Raw genomic sequence first — 16,583 nt, 5'->3', positions numbered from 1 at the left:
GCGGAATCCCACACATTATGGTACTACTCACAGGTAATGACATTCGCACATGGAATACAGACCTATGGTGTTTCGCACATTCCGGCGCCATTTACAAGCAACGCAAATATATGGTGTTCATCACATACGTGTACTAACCACAGGGACCCGCACTATCCCGTCGTGTTCCTCATATAGGCTAGTGGGTACTAATCATAGGCAAGCCAGAACCATGGTGTCACTAATCTCAGGTACTGTAGAAGCCGGCAACGCACTATGTTGCTACTAATAACAACCCTATTTGGTACCTAACATAGTGGTACTACGCGCATGTAAAAGCGACCCATGGTGTTCCCCGCGTTGTGGTACTAATCATAAGTAGTTTCATGGTTCCAATACAATCATCCCTTGGTCGCCACTTTTAGTCGCCTCTTACGACAGGCAGGGGATACCCTGGGTGTATTCTTCGTCTGCGTCCCCCACCCACTGGTGGTTGTGTGTTTGGTCCGCGAGAGGTATTTTATTTGCCTCATGTCCGCCGGCAAGCCGGTTAGGAGCCACCTATCCGCCACCTGGGACGCGCCACTTAGGAGTATCACCTTTCCCCCTGCTACGCCAGTGTAGTAAGTTCGTGGCTTTTGTGAGTCTTTTATGGGCCAAGGATAGACGCCTTCGACGCATTCTGCTGGCAGAAGTCGGTGTCCAGTCATACCACATTCATTGTAATCAGTAACATATCTGCCTGCGACCTACCTGCAGGCCCCGTTTCGGAGCGATCCGACGTCTCTTTCTGTGTACATTATATTATTTGTCTTCTTTCTGGCCATTTTCACAATTTCTTTCAGTCGGCACTTCATGGGGATTTGGCCAGTTTTACAGCTGTACGTCCTTCTTGACGCCAATCCTATGTGGAGGAATGTAAGCACTACTGCGTGTTTCTGTGGTGGCTGGTATCTGTTCTGTTGTGTTGTTTGTAGATGATGAAATGTGTATTCAGACGAAATCAATCACTCTGTACGGTGGGGTTAAAATCCCCAACCCGCCCGGTAATCGAACCCGGGAGCCTCTGAAATGAAGTCCACTACGCTGACATTCAGCCAAGGAATAGAACTTTATTTACCAATGAATGTTTAAAAAAATTTCTGCTTTCCTTCAAATATTCCCTTAAACGGGCAGGAAGTTCGCCTAGAAGACGAGAAGGACAATTTGGTAAAATACATGAAAATACATAATGAATGAATAATAAATGTAACTTGATACGAAAGTATATTAACTAATATCCTAAACACTAACCTATAAGCGCTAACGTTCATTAATAATTTTGTATAAAAATTTTCCGACAATATATGTCAATGAATAAATATATTAATGTCTATATTCTTACAACTAGACGAGTTACTAAAATAATAAATAAATATAAAATTTTGTGACTAGTCGTAGTAGACGCCAAACACTGAGGCGACGGCATACAGGAACATGTTCTCAAATTTGTGGTATGTGTAGTTGTCTCTCTCACAGTCCCACAGGAACCTGAAGGCCGAGCACACTCCCTGGAAGTTCTTCTCTCCGATGTCCACAACGACCACAAGTTTGTACCTGAAACACACATAATACAGGACTAAGCAACTTAGCAGTTTCCTTTTGATAGTTGTCAAGGGGTTAATAAAAATAGTTTCCTTCAAAAGCATTCTTCACCATAAGCATTGTGGAGATAGTGATTTTTCACTCCTTTTTATGAAGAAGATATCTGTTAATCAACGAATTATCATAAATGATATTCACTCGCAAAGCAGGGCTGAATATTATTCAAAGAGAAACGCAACGAAAGGTTGTATCTAAAATAAATTACGGAATCTGTGATGTTTCGCGATGATGAAGACCATGATGGTGATTATTATTATTATTATTATTATTATTATTATTATTATTATTATTATTATTATTATTGTTGTTGTTGTTGTTGTTGTTGTTGTAGTAGTACCGGTTGGTACACCTATAGGCCGCACACTTGAATTTTACGCCTTAAAGTACTCCTCTACAGCTGAAATTCTGAACTTTAAAACTGAATTAATTCAACCGTTTATCTGAAGATGTCACTGCGTTAATTTCGAGTTGTTTTGGTTTACTAATTATCAAGGAGTGTGGACATTCTCTCACAGATGTCTCTACCAAAAACTATGATCATGCACCCTGGTGCGAAGTGAAGGAACTTTTCTTGAAGATATTTTGTATTCATAAGTTGTTGTCTTTACTAAATTTCATTCTTTCGTTGGTGGGTTGGCAATATTAATCCTTTCTTTCCGCCTGTTTCGAATTTACCCAATCAGTAATTTCTGTAATTAATTTCCCTCCAATCACAGGTTTCTTCTTCATTTTTGACTTGTAACTTTTAGCCGACCAATAAACGAATGTGGATGTGTCTTAATTATTCATGAAAGGTCTCGAATCTTCCACGAGGGTATAAAAGCTGCTGACTTTCTGGTCTCTCGGCCACTCGTACAACATCTGCTTAGTGTATGGAAGAACAGCAGGAGGCGGGAAGCGCCTCTTTCATCAGTCAGCAGCCCTTCAAAAAGGTAATGGCCGTTTAACATCTTTATTTTCTTGCTAGCTCAGCAGTTTAATCCCCGGGGGAGGTCCGACACCGTTTTGTTGTAACCTATACCATTTCGATGTAAAATGTTCATGTTACTTTAACTGTAAATCGGGGATAGAGTGTGCTTTATCCTCTCGAGCTCCCCTTGATTTTGATTTGAGGTGACTACGTCTTCATAACTGATTTTCTTCTCCTTCCTAATGTATTAAAATGTTCTTATACGAGTCACCTCCCTAGTGTGGGAATAGCCCCTGTTGAATCGGCCTAGCGCCACTTAGGTTTTACCAAGCTTTCATGTAGGAGTCAAGTACTCGCTACCATTCAGCTTTGTATTTTGGGCCATTAACTTAACCCGTTTTTTTTTTCCTTCCAGCGAAGGCCCAGTAGATTGGGTACGAGATACCCCTGTTCAATTATAAGTTGTGCCTTGATGGCAGTTAAGTGTAATAGTCTGTTACTGCCCTTAATAGGCTTGGACGATTGACAGCTGGTCAGCTCTTTCTGGTATTTTGAAAGGTGCCTCTAGGGTGCTTGACATTACGAGGTGGGAGCAAGTGCTCCATGTAATTAGGCGTTTTCTGCCCTTTGGTAATTTGTGGTTGTGAGCTGAGAGCTCAAGGATTGTCAAATTGGGGCTCGAAGCCCAGGATTTGTAAAGACACCTTAACTTGTGTTTTTGCTTGTAAAATTATTGTTGTACCTGAATATTCATTGTTATTTCACCTAGTGAAAAATTGTTAAATCTTGTTATCTGTTGAAAATATAACCTTTATTTAAATTTTAAATTCATCTTTCGGACTTGTACTTAGACCCATTCCAGCCCGCACCTTCTTTCACATCTGCTGTTCCACAGATACCACGGACCAATTATTATTATTATTGTACCGGGCGGTACACCTCCACGCCGCTAATTTAAAAATTGCGCCAGGTGAAACTCCTCTGCTGGAGGAAGTCTGAACTTTATCTACGCTGTTAATTCTTTACCTTCTCAGAAGATGTCACCACGTGGAAAATTTTGAGTTTTTGAACTGTGTCATTTTTGATGTGTTTTTGTTTCGCTTGAAGTAAGAAGTGTAAACTTTCTCTCCTAGAGGACACTACTGAAGATCAACAATAGTGCAACCTAGTGCGGAGTCAAAGAACTATTTTGTTGGAGAAAATTTAATTTCAAGAGTTTGTTCTTTGTTAAATTTCTTTCTGTCATTGTTTAAGTTGGCAATATTTACCCCTTTCTTCCCCTTGTTATGAATGTATCCAATCCCGTATTTCTTCTATTAATTTCTGACCAATCTGGTGTATCTTCCCCCAACTTGAATCTGTTGCGGGGTCCTACCCAATAAAGAGTTTGTGGGAGGGTGTTTTCTTTCCCCTAACGCCTAGAACCTTCCACGAGAGGATATAAACTGCTGATTTTAGGGTCTCCGCGCCACTTCTGTTCCATCTTTCAGTGTGTTAAGTACATAGCAGGGGGCGGGAAGCGCCTCTTTCTTCGGCAGCGGTCAACAACAAGGTAATGGCCGATTAATAAATTCTTTCTTTGCTAGCTCAGCAGTTTAACTTTCGGGGCGGTTCTAAGCGTTCCACTATGTAACCTTTTCCTAAAATGTAACTTCTCTTTTCATCCATTTTCTTGTAAAGCTACATACTGGGATAGAGAGTGCTAACCCTCTCGAGCTCCCACTCACATTGTCTGGAGGTGAACTTATTTTCTCAACCAATTCTTCCGTAATGTAATGTAAATTGTTATTTTCTTAAGTCACCTCTGTAGTATGGGATTAGCCCTTGCACTAACGGCCTAAGGCCAAGTAGGTCTTAAACAAAGTGTATTAAGAGTGCAAGTTCGCCTCCCCTCAAATTGTATTTTAGAGGTCATGTATTAACCTTCTTGTCATTTAATAGACCTCAGTAGGCTGGGTATTTTACCCCTGTGTATATGTCCTTTGAGGACAGCTTAAAGGTGGAGTTTGGTGTGGCCTGGGAGAGGCTTAAATTTGAGAGCGAGTGGCTCTTTTGAAAATTGTATGTTGTATGCCTCGAGGAGGCTTTTCAGTGTAATGTGGAGCCAGGGCTCCTAGGTATGAATGGGGTTTTCTGCCCCTCTGTTAAAATTGTGTTTGGGGTAAAACTGAGCTGATTGCCCAAGAATTATGTTTCTGACTTTTGAAGCCCCAAATGGGGTACCTATGTAAATGTATTTTTTTTCAATCGTGTTTCGGCTACTAAGTACCTGTTCTATTTGTTGTTACCTAATTTTGCAAAGAAAATATAACCTTGTTAAATTTTAAAATTAATTTCACTTTAGTAGCTTGAGACCTATTCACCACCCAGCACCTTCTTTCATGCATAACTACCACCAAAACACGGTAACAATTATTATTATAATTATTATTATTATTATTATTATTATTGTAGTTGTTGTCAAATATGTCTCGTGGCTGGAGGTCATCTGAAATTTGCGATATAAAATGCATGACACGATTGATTTTCTAAAACTTACCCCCTGGCAAAGACGAACATATACAGGGTCATTATTTTTATTGTTTATGTTTTATTACTGGGGATGATAATGGTGATGCTTGTTGTTTAAAGGGTCCTAACGTCTAGGTCATCGGCTCCTAATGGTACGAAATGAGTCGAAATGAAATGACAAATTAAAAGCCCAAAAACAACTGACCACAATTCAAAACGTGAGGACGAAGGATGAATAGATGTATATGAATTTAAAAAGATCAGTGGAACCGACGCACAGTGCCTCACATGCTCAGAAGCTGGCGTAGAACAATAGTATTATTGGCCAAGGGACTGCTTCTAAAGCACAATACTGAATCGATGATACCCTTAGTCGAAAGGGGTCCAAAATCCATGTTGATGATGATGATGCTTGTTGTTTTAAGGGGCCTAACATCGAAGGTCATCGACCCCTAATGGTACGAAATGAAAGAACAAAAATTCCAAAGGCATCCACTGACCAAAATGAAAATAAAATATGTCATGAAGAATGAATGGATGGACAGGAACCCAACAAAAAATAAAACAAAAACAAACAAAAACAGTGGATCAGACTCAAAACAGACCGAAAATAACATTATTATCGACCAAGGAACCACTTATAAAGCACAACGATGCTCGGTGTCTAAAGGGGGTGCAAAATCCACGTCTAAGGCCCCACAGAATGGTACATGTCGCGAGTAAAATAGAACCATGGTATGTGTCATGTTGGGGTATTAATCAGAAGTAGCGAAGACTCACGGTGTTCCACAAAAGATGGTACTAATCACAAGTATTGCAATACGTACAAGTAACGCAGACCTATGGTGTGTCTCACACAATGGCGCAACTCATAGCCAACGCAAACCGAGAAGGTTCCCCACCTAGGTGCACTAAACACGGGCGCCGGTATTCCCGTGGTGTTCCTCACATAGTGGGTACTAGGCAACGCAGACCCACGGTGCTGCTCATATAGTGGTACAACTCACAGGCTACGCCCAGACCCGCGGTGTTGCTCACATGGGTACGACGCACGGGTACTGGAATCCACCAGGCCAGGCTTTAACTGCTACTAATCACAAACCTATTTCGTACCAAATTTAGTGGTACTACTTGCAAGTACAGGCAACCTATGGTGTTCCCCGCGTGATGGTACGATTCAAAATTAGTTTCATATTTCTAATTCAGTCAGCCCTTGGTCGCCCCTTTTAGTCGCCTCTTACGGCAGGCAGGGGATACCGCGGGTGTATTCTACATGTGCGTCCCCCACCCGCAGGGGGTAGAGTGTTTGGTCCGCGAGAGGTATTTTATTTCCCTCAAGTCCGCCGGCAAGCCGGTTAGGACCCCCCTATCCGCCACCTGGGACGCGCCACGTGGGAGTATCACCTCTCCCCCTGCTACGCCAACGTAGCAGGTTCGTGACAAAATCCATGTCAGCGGCTCGTCACAATGGTACTTATCGCTAGAAAAGTAGAACCATGGTATATGTAATGTTGCGGTACTAATCAAGAGTAGCGCAGACTCGCGGTATTCCACACATTATGGTACTACTCACAGGTAATGAAATTCTCACATGTATTACAGACCTACGGTGTTTCGCACATTGCGGCACCATTTACAGGCAACGCAAACCTATGGTGTTAATCACATAAGCGTACTAACCACAGGGACTCGTACTATGCCGTGGTGTTCCTCATATAGTGGGTACTAATCATAGGCAAGCCTGAACGATAGGTTCTCTCATCCCATGGTGTCGCTCATATAGTGCTACTAATCACAGGTACTGTAAAAGCCGTCGCGCTTTCGTTTGCTACTAATCACAAACCTATTTGGTACCCAACGTAGTGGTACTACGGCGCAAGTAAAAGCGACCCATGGTGTTCCCCGCGTGGTGGTAATAATCACAAGTAGTTTCATGGTTCTAATTTGTTCATCCCTTGGTCGCCCCTTTTAGTCACCTCTTACAACAGGCAGGGGATACCGCGGGTGAACGTCTGCGTCCCTTACCCACAGGTTTTTTTGTAGTGGAGGTAGTTTTATGTGTGCTATGTGAATTGCAGGGATGTTGCAGACAGTACAAACACCCAGTCCCCGAGCCAAGGGAATTGACCATTTAAGGTTAAATTCTCCCGTACGACCGATAACGTTAATGAGCGCGACGTGCTTCTCTTATAGCTGCTGCAATTTCTTCGTTCCACTATGGAACGTGTTTTTGTCGAGATGTTGCAGAAAAAGATGGGATGGACCCCTCAGCAACAGCAAGAATCACTTACGTGATATGAGTTATATCATCGTCTGCGATGGAGGTGGGAGCTGATCTGTAAGATCAATTACTTCCTTGATATTTATGGCTGGCCTTGCGGGCAATAAACATAACAAATTGTTATTAGGACAGGCAACGAAATTCGTACCGCTTCTGCCTCCAGCTGGGTTCTTAGTGGAACCTCTTGGTTGTAGGTATCACATCGAATATATATATCTACCAGCGCCACCAGAAGCCCGGTTAGCATATTCTCGTTCTGTCGAGTATAGTCTAAAATTTGATGATGCTTGTTGTTTAAAGGGGCCTAACAGCTAGGTGATCGGCCCCTAATGGTACGAGGTTAAGCGAAATGAAACGATAATTAAAACTTCCGACTAGCAAAAGTGCAACGAGGAACCTACCAGTGGAATGCACACGATGACACTTATGACAAACAACGCCCAGACCCGTAGTGGTTCTCGCATAATGGTACTGCTCCTATGTAACGTAGACCTATGGTTTTCCTCGGAAGGTGGTATTAGTCGCAAATAACGTCGACCCATGGTGTTCCGCAGTAATGGTATTAATCACAAGTAGTCTCTTGGTTCTAGTGTCATCATCCCATAGTCGCCTCTTTTAGTCGCCTCTTACGACAGGCAAGGAATACTTCGACAAATAATGAAGTGCTGGACAAAGAAAGGCAAGGGCCATGGAGGGCGTGAAAATGAAAGACTCCCAAGCCGCGATTGCTCTAATACGTTCGAGTCCGAAAAGAACAAGAGTTGACCAAGGGAGGTTGGACATGATAGATGAAAGTTAGGTGTGTGGCACACCTAAGTGGAAGCAATGTCAGGATTCAGCTAACGGCCCTGTAGTCGCCAGCCCACGCTCCCAAGCTCAGAGCCCCTGAGGCTCCTTTTAGTCGCCTCCTACGACAGGAAGGGGATATCGTAAGTGTATTATTCATCTGCGTCCCCCTCCCACCGGGGGGTTGGCTTACGCAGGCTGTACTACCGTCTGTTAGGCCTACAGTTACGAACAACAACTTGTAGCTCGTAGGCCTACGCATGTTCTGTAACAGTGGTGTATTTCAGCCCTGGCAGACGGCAGAGTCAAATAAGAATTAGATAGAATTAGATTAGAACTTTTACTAATGAATTAATTTCGTGTGTGTATTTCTAGCCTAGTGCAGCCCTTGTAATGCAAACCCTCCTATGAGGGTGGCCGGCATCCGCCATGTGTAGGTAACTGCGTGTTATGTGTTGTGTGTGACTTGCAGGGGACAGCACAAACATCCAGTCCCATCGGAATTAACCAGTGAAGGTTAAAATCTCCGACCCGGATGGGAATCGAACCCGGGACTCTCTGAACGGAAGGCCAGTACGCTGACCATTCAGCCAACGAGCCGGACGTTTAACTCATGTCCTCATCCTGAGGTGATGCGGCTATTTTCAGGCACACCTCCCATAGAGGAGAGCTCCATGTACCATTTCAACCACATACCAGCAGCCCTCTTGCCATTCTTAAATTTCTGGCAGTACCGGGAATCGAACCCGAGCTCCTGAGGACGGCAGCTAATAACACTAACCGTTACGTACGGAGGAGGACACGTTTATTAAGTGGTATAATCTTGTATCATGCTATTAATTTGAACTATATAGGAATGGGGATATTGCAGGTCAAGAGATTCACTTGTGTAGTCTTGTAGCAATAAACGCCTGTTTGGAAACATTTAAGTTGTAACCCTTACCAAGACGCATTATCGGACAGAGCAGTCAGTACTGAGTTGTGCTCGGGGTCAGTAAAAGTTAACAGTTGCAGTGCAATCATCACATGTGTGCACATCTGAATTTCCACCATGAAACCTTTTTAAAATTTTTGATTCGTTTTTGACAAGTTGAACAAGTTAGCGTAACACTGCTAGTGCAATTGAAGCGCATAGATTACCGTTCGAAACAAATACAGAATATCGACGATAACAACAAAGGTGATCATTTAAGCGACTCAAACATTAGTATTTTCTAGTAGCAGTGTCAGGTGTCCGCAGGTAATAGGCCGATCACATTAAATTCCTCAGGTACCATGAAAGAGACCGCATCTGGCGCGCCAAGCGAGTTCTTAAAGGTACCAAATTATTAATAACCGAATTTCTGACATCCATAAGGAAAGAATTACTGCGTAAAGCTCGGGACTTCTGGGGTATGCGGCGAGTTTCGACGCAGGACGGCCGCATTATTGTTCATTTGGAAGACGGGAAAAAGCTCCACATTAGCTCACCTAATGAACTGAACTTACATATGAGGCGGTTAGGTGGATTATCGGAGTGATATGACAATTGTGATGTGCCCAGTAAATGTTGTTATTATTATTATTATTATTATTATTATTATTATTATTATTATTATTATTATTATTATTATTATTATTATTATTATTAGATTTACGTGTGTGATTGTGTGTGTGTGTGTGTGTGGTGCCTTAACCCGTAAGCATTCCATTTCTTCAGGAGATCCAGGTAAGATTTCTTTTTGTCTCAGTTAAAGCATGCCCATTAGTCAGGTAGCTACGGCATTTCCTCATGACAATGACCTCTCTAAGAATAGCACACCCCTCACTCCTTCACAGAACATAGATGCCGGTAACCTTTTGAAACAAGAGCTTTCACTATATCCTCATACTCTCCAGTGTTGTCACTTGAACAGCCTAAGCTTGCCCGCACACATTGACGAAATTCAGGCTATATTGAACAAAAATAGCCTCCATTTGATAGGTATTAGTGAAAGCTGGTTATCGCCATCAATTACAAACAACATGGTTCGTCTTGATGGCTATAACCTCTACCGCCATGATCGTACAAATAAGAGGGGTGAAGGTATTGTTCTCTACTGTAGAAATGACCTGAAGAGCCGTGTCATTTGTACCTCATCGACCGGTGAATTGCCGAGGACGGAGTTTATGTTCGTTGAAGTAGTTGCCAGTGGACAGAAAATACTTATTGGAGTGGTTTACCGACCACCTAAAGTATCTTACTTGACCGAGTTTGAAACGCACCTACTTAACTTGCTACCAGTCTATCAACATATCATTATATTAGGCGACTTCAGTACAAATCTACTTACCAAGAAATACGATACTAAGAAACTAGAAGACTTGTTTTCCTCATGTGACTTGACTATCCTTTCCTATGATCCTACAAACCATGTACGTACTGCCAACAACATTTCCCACACCTTAATAGATCTCAAAGTAACAAACAACCCTCAGAAAGTGGTAAACCGCGGACAAATTTCAGTACCGGGCGTGTCCACCCACGATCTTATATTTCTTGCGTACTCACTTCGCGTTCCAAAATATAAACCTAGGTACTTAACGTGCAGGAATATGAAAGATATCGACATCTATGAATTAAGACACGATGCCTACAATCTTCCATGGAATAGCATTTTAAATCTGACAGACATTGATGAAAAAATAAATACATTTAATTCGTTAATACACAATCTATACAACAAACATGCACCGAAAAGACAGATCAGAATATCCCGCAAACCTAATCCATGGCTAACCCCTGCAGTTAAAAATATGATGTCTCAACGTGATGCTCTTTACCGACATTACAAACGTACTCAGGACCCAAATGACTATGAACAGTATAGAATAATTAGGAATAAAACTAAACAAATCATCCGTAATCTTAAATTTAAACATGTTCGCGAATCAGTAAGTAACATAAATACGGAGAGTGCCTGGAGGCATCTCCGAACCATGGGCATAGGAAAAACACATGAACAGCTTCAGGTACCTGACATTCCACTCGACGATTTAAATGAGTATTTCACGGAAGAGAGAGCTCAGTCTAATCCGCTTAACAGACCGCGCGTAAATAACGTCCCAGCACCTGTCCCACAAAATCGCCCCTGCTTTGCCTTTCGTATCGTCAGCACTAATGAAGTTAAGAAAGTCTTGTATTCTATTAAATCCAAAGCAAGCGGTATCGATGAAATTCCTATTACTTCCATACATAATATTATTGGCGCTATTCTACCCATTCTCACCCAAAATTTTTAATTACTGTCTCAAAAACGGCACATTGCCGACAACTTGGAAGTACGCCAATGTAATTCCACTTCCTAAAAACCCAGGTTCGAAACTACTATCCGATTACCGTCCCATTTCGACTCTCCCTGCTCTCTCCAAAGCGTTAGAGCGGTTGGTATCCAGTATTCGGAAGATAGTAGGTTCGAACCCCACTGTCGGCAGCCCTGAAAATGGTTTTCCGTGGTTTCCCATTTTCACACCAGGCAAATGCTGAGGCTGTACCTTAATTAAGGCCACGGCCGTTTCCTTCCCACTCCTAGCCCTTTCCTGTCCCATCGTCGCCATAAGACCTATCTGTGTCGGTGCGACGTAAAGCAACTAGCAAAAAAAAAAAAAAAAAAACCCTTACCAGCTATAGCATCCTCAAATAATGTATATAATATGTAAGTTAAAACAAAATCAACAGCTTACCTGGAAATGGAGTACCTGGGGCTTGAAAATACATTTTCGCGCGCGATCGTAAGCGGGGCCAAAGTACAATACTCACATCTCACACAAGACTTAACGCTAAACGAAACCCCTTCATATGCCACCTGTAAGCTACTGCCATATAGCACCTAAAACGAGAACCAGCAATGTCCGGTACTGCAAGCTGGCCGGTACTGTAGGACTCTCCCTTAATACCTCTGGGAAAATCGAGGGGAAGTCCTCCATACCTTCCTTGTTCCTTTTATCGCTCTCAGCTTATTTGGCAGTGGAGTGGCCTGCCACTGCATCTCCTAATGGGACATAACAAAATGTCTCTGCTGAGGCGAATATCACTCGCTGGAACCTTGTAAGGCAACAGGGACAATGTAACTGCTTCACTGGCAGCCTTATCAGCTAACTCGTTTCCTTCTACACACAAACGTGATTCTTGTCCCGGCATGTGAACACCCGGCCAGCAGGTCCTGGATCTGCTGCACTAGCGGGTGCCGAGGAAAACACGTATAAATACGATTGTGGCGACCTCAAGGAACCGGTACACAGCAGAAAGTGTCGGCACTCATCGGACAGCGTGTACCGCAGAGCTTCACAGATAGCATAGAGCTCTGCTGTGTACACACTACAGGTGTCCGGGAGAGAAAAAGAAACCTGTCATTGTCGACAACGAACGCACAGCCCACTTCCGTTTCTGCCCTCGAACCATCCGTGTAAACGGCGACTGAATCTCGATACCGTCCAGCAAGGGACAGGAAGTGCCTCCGATAAATTGAGGGGTCTAGTGTTCTCTTTCGGGCCAGTGTGCAGACCCAAGGTTATTTCAGGTCGTCGTATTATCCACGGAGTTACCACACTTGGTTCTCTGACAAGACAAAGAACCGAAGATACATCAGACAATCTGTGACTGCTATCCTAGCGTATTCCAACCAGCCGCGTTGCTCGAGGGTAATCAGCGTACAGCCGACGGTTTCAAATATATAGTGATAATAATCACTGCTAATGTAGACCCATGGTGTTTCTGATATAGCGGTACTAATCGCAGGTAACGCAGACCCGTGGTGTTTCTCGCATAATGGTAACACAGACCCATTATGAATATGGGGAGACCAACACAATTAAACACAGTGCACGGCACGTTCTCTCGCACGGACGCAAGTCTGTGCGGGCACGCCCGCTCCCCCGCCTATGTGGGATACACACGATGGTACTAATCAACTAATCACAAGCAACGCCCAGACCCATGGTGTTCCTCACTTAATGGTACTAATCGCAAGTAATGTCGTCCTCATATAATGGCACAAATCACAAATAATCTCATTGTTCCAATTCCATCAACCCTTGGTCGCCCCTTTTAGTAGACTCTTACGACAGGCAGAAGATATCGTGGGTGTATTCTTCCTCTGCGTATGCCACCCACAGTGGGGTTTGAAAACGAGTTTCTAGTAGTAAACAATTCTTTGGGGCTTGACGCACCTTTTAGTAGTGAAAGGATGAAGATCCGATGTCAGTCAATCAATCAATCAATCAATCAATCAATCAATCAATCAATCAATCAATCAATCAATGAATTTTACGGCTATAGCCCAGGTGGCATATTTCATTTGAAGTTTATCTAGCTTTTTTTTTTTCAACGTTTTCAAAGATCTTGTGAATTTATTGAAAATTTTCCTTATAATGTATTCCAATCCCTTACTTCTCGTCCTATAAATGAATATTTGCCCAAACTTGTCCTCTTGAAATCAAACTTTACCATATTATTTATTATGTCTCCTACATTTAAAATCTCCGCTCAAGCATATTCGGCTACTTATCTCATTCCACGCCATGTCTCCGCTGACAGCTCGAAACATGCCACATAGTCGAGCATCTTCTCTCCTTACTCTCAAGTCTTCCCACCCCAAAGTGTGCAACATTTTCGTAACATTACTCCTTTGTCGGAAATCACCCAGAACACATCGTGCTGCTTTCCTTTGAATGTTTTCCAGTTCTCGTATCGACTGGTCCTGGTGTGGGTCGCATACACTGGAACCATTCTCTAATTGGGGTCTTTCGGAGACTTAAAGTATATGCCCTCTCCTTTACATAATCTCATAACCATGTGAAGATATTTGTAACCTTTCTTAACAATCTCATTAATATGATTACCCCAATTAATATCATTCGTTATATTAACACCCTACGGACTTACAATGTTCCCCACGAGGTACTATAACCCCGTCAACACAACAATTAAAATTGAGAGGATTTTTCCTGTTGGTGAAACTTACAACTACCGGGCGAGTTGGCCGTGCGCGTAGAGGCGCGCGGCTGTGAGCTTGCATCCGGGAGATGGTAGGTTCGAATCCCACTATCGGCAGCCCTGAAAATGGTTTTCCGTGGTTTCCCATTTTCACACCAGGCAAATGCTGGGGCTGTACCTTAATTAAGGCCAAGGGCCGCTTCCTTCCAACTCCTAAGCCTTTCCTATCCCATCGTCCCCATAAGACCTATCTGTGTCGGTGCGACGTAAAGCCCCTAGCAAAAAAAAAAAAACCTTACAACTTGATGTTAAATGTGTAAAAACGTCCTGTTTCCTTTTGCCGTTTATTTATGCAAGTTCTTAGGTCAGCAACCTTAAGGCCTTTCATAAATAAAAGAATTTGTGAGTTCACTGTTTGGAAAAATAGATCTGCATTCTTCAGTTCTTTTTCCCGTTTAGCAGTTGGAGGTACTGCTAAATCTTCTGTAACGTGAGGGGAAACAATTTTTACTATGTAGAAGTATGGATTTTAGAGAATATGTTAAACTTACAGGTTTATTTATGAAAAGGCGTAAGTCAATTATTCCTTAAAATTGATAATATTATTAAATTGCATTGCTGAGGAACAAACGTGCGTTGTTAAAACTTGCCAAGGACGTGAAAACAAGTGAATAGCAATAAATCTATATATTTAAAGAGTTTACTAAAAGTAGCTTTGACAAATCCGTCCGTCCGTTCTACTGGACCGATTGGCTTAATTTTGGTTTTATTCTCTCCGGAATTACCTGCCAGTGAATCATGAGACATTGATAGGTCTCTAAGTTCAGCCAACTTTGTGTAAACATAAAATCAAACCATTAAATCATCACTCCAATAATTGCAGGCGAACGCTTACCCTAACCCGCAATACATTCTGTTGCTAGGCGACTAAGACTTTCGTTAATTTTCTGATATATGGAATTTTCATCTTTTGTAATGATTACTACCTGTCAAGTCGGAGACTATGCACTTCTTCTGATCACGGGCGAGTACTATTCCTGCTAGATACTCTTTGATTTTCTAACCTTTCCTAGCTTCGAAATATATTCAACAAATGCAAAGAGTTCCTGATAAGATACATGCTGCTAAGTGACACGCTACGTACAAACAGAGCCCATCATGACATACGTCTTAGATATTATCTGGGAACACCTATCGAAGGATAATATTACCTACACTAGAAAGAGTGAGGTCATGCATCTTAAAAAAGTTCTCTGTGTGGCAAACAACGCTCCTTTTATACTAAACTATGAGCTCAGAAGACAGCCGTTCTATAGAGAAGAACTGCAATTAAAAATGTCATCGCCTTCCATGACACAATACCGAGCTTTACATCAAGAACTTCAGGATAAAAATGCGAACATATGGATAGATTTTTACCAGACAATATGATGACAATATGAATTCTAACTAGAACTGCGGCATATCATAACGCGCTTCTTATTAAATGTTCATAAAATCATTGAAAAGGTCACGCAAAACAATATAACTACGACAGGCATTTCAAGACGAGTTATCTGACTTATTTATAACGAATGCTGTGGAACAACCTGGGTCCTCAAGTATTATATCAGTTTTAAAGAAAAATATACAGGTTTGTTTATGAAAAGGCGCAAGTCAAGTATTCTGCAGAAACAAATATTACATGCTTCTGTTATGAAACTGCACCTTGAAAGATAAATCTTTCATCAAGTAAACTCGCCAAATATGTGACGGAAACAAGTTTACGGACTTAGCTTTTATCAATCGGGAATATTTATGAAGTGGTTGTTTGCCATTTCCGAACAGTTGACTTATATTACTTGTGCCCCTTCATAAATAACCGATTAATATAAAGTTCGGTGTATTATTTACCGGTCAAATCCAAGCAGTTTGACTTTGTTTCTTATCTCGCCGGCCATATCAATGCAACGTTTGGGAATTAGGCTAGGATCATATTGGACGTCTTCCAGCTGAGCCATCACCGCCTGAAGTATGAGGTTCACCTTCTCGGCAACGAATGGCCTCTTGGACTCCAAGCGGTAGGTGTTCATGAACTTGGGAGTCTATGAACACCGAACACACACACAGGTTAGACAGTGACTATAGCAAGAGAACTTGTTAAGCACTAAGCCGTGCCAAGCGCAAGGAAATAGAGCTCATCGATCGTGATCTCCTCGTCAGACCAGGGATGTAACAACCTCTACAATGGACATGTGCGTCAGCTTCAGGTGGTAGTATTCTGGACTTACATTCCCCTGATTTAAGGAGATTTATTTTGTGCATATAGTACAATTTTTAGGTATTTTAGGAGATTAGAATAACAAGACTTTAATCATACATGTAATGTTAGTAGGAGTCTGAAATCTAGTAAATATGTTAACTAAGCAATGCGCTTGCGAATTATGCCACACAAATTATTAGTTCTAAGTCTTGCCACCAGGTGAAAATATGGCGCTCCAAGCAGTCAAAACGTACAATTTTCCGTGACTCTGGCATCA

At 42.2% G+C, this 16,583-nt stretch overlaps 1 protein-coding gene across 1 annotated transcript; it reads right to left on the bottom strand.

Moving 5' to 3' along the window:
- Nucleotides 1–1,169: 1,169 nt before the first annotated feature.
- LOC136872468 (dynein light chain Tctex-type protein 2B) lies at nt 1,170–16,136 on the bottom strand. Its single transcript, XM_067146280.2, has 2 exons — nt 15,958–16,136; nt 1,170–1,575 (listed from the first exon to the last, which is right to left on the bottom strand). The coding sequence occupies exons 1-2, from the start codon at nt 16,134–16,136 to the stop codon at nt 1,410–1,412; spliced, it is 345 nt and encodes a 114-aa protein (XP_067002381.1). The 3' UTR covers nt 1,170–1,409.
- Nucleotides 16,137–16,583: the final 447 nt, after the last annotated feature.

The sequence above is a fragment of the Anabrus simplex genome, chromosome 4 (genome assembly GCF_040414725.1).
Source record: "Anabrus simplex isolate iqAnaSimp1 chromosome 4, ASM4041472v1, whole genome shotgun sequence".
In the NCBI taxonomy this organism is placed as follows: domain Eukaryota; kingdom Metazoa; phylum Arthropoda; class Insecta; order Orthoptera; family Tettigoniidae; genus Anabrus; species Anabrus simplex.
The sequence above is the reverse complement of the archived record's forward strand: the minus strand, read 5'-3'. Positions and strand labels throughout refer to the sequence as shown.

Coding starts and splice junctions, on each gene's coding strand:
- LOC136872468 (XM_067146280.2), bottom strand. CDS start 16,136: ATGAACACCTACCGCTTGGAGTCCAAGAGGCCATTCGTTGCCGAGAAG. Junction 1,576..15,957: donor AAACTGCTTGGATTTGACCG/GTAAATAATACA, acceptor TGTGTGTTTCAG/GTACAAACTTGTGGTCGTTG.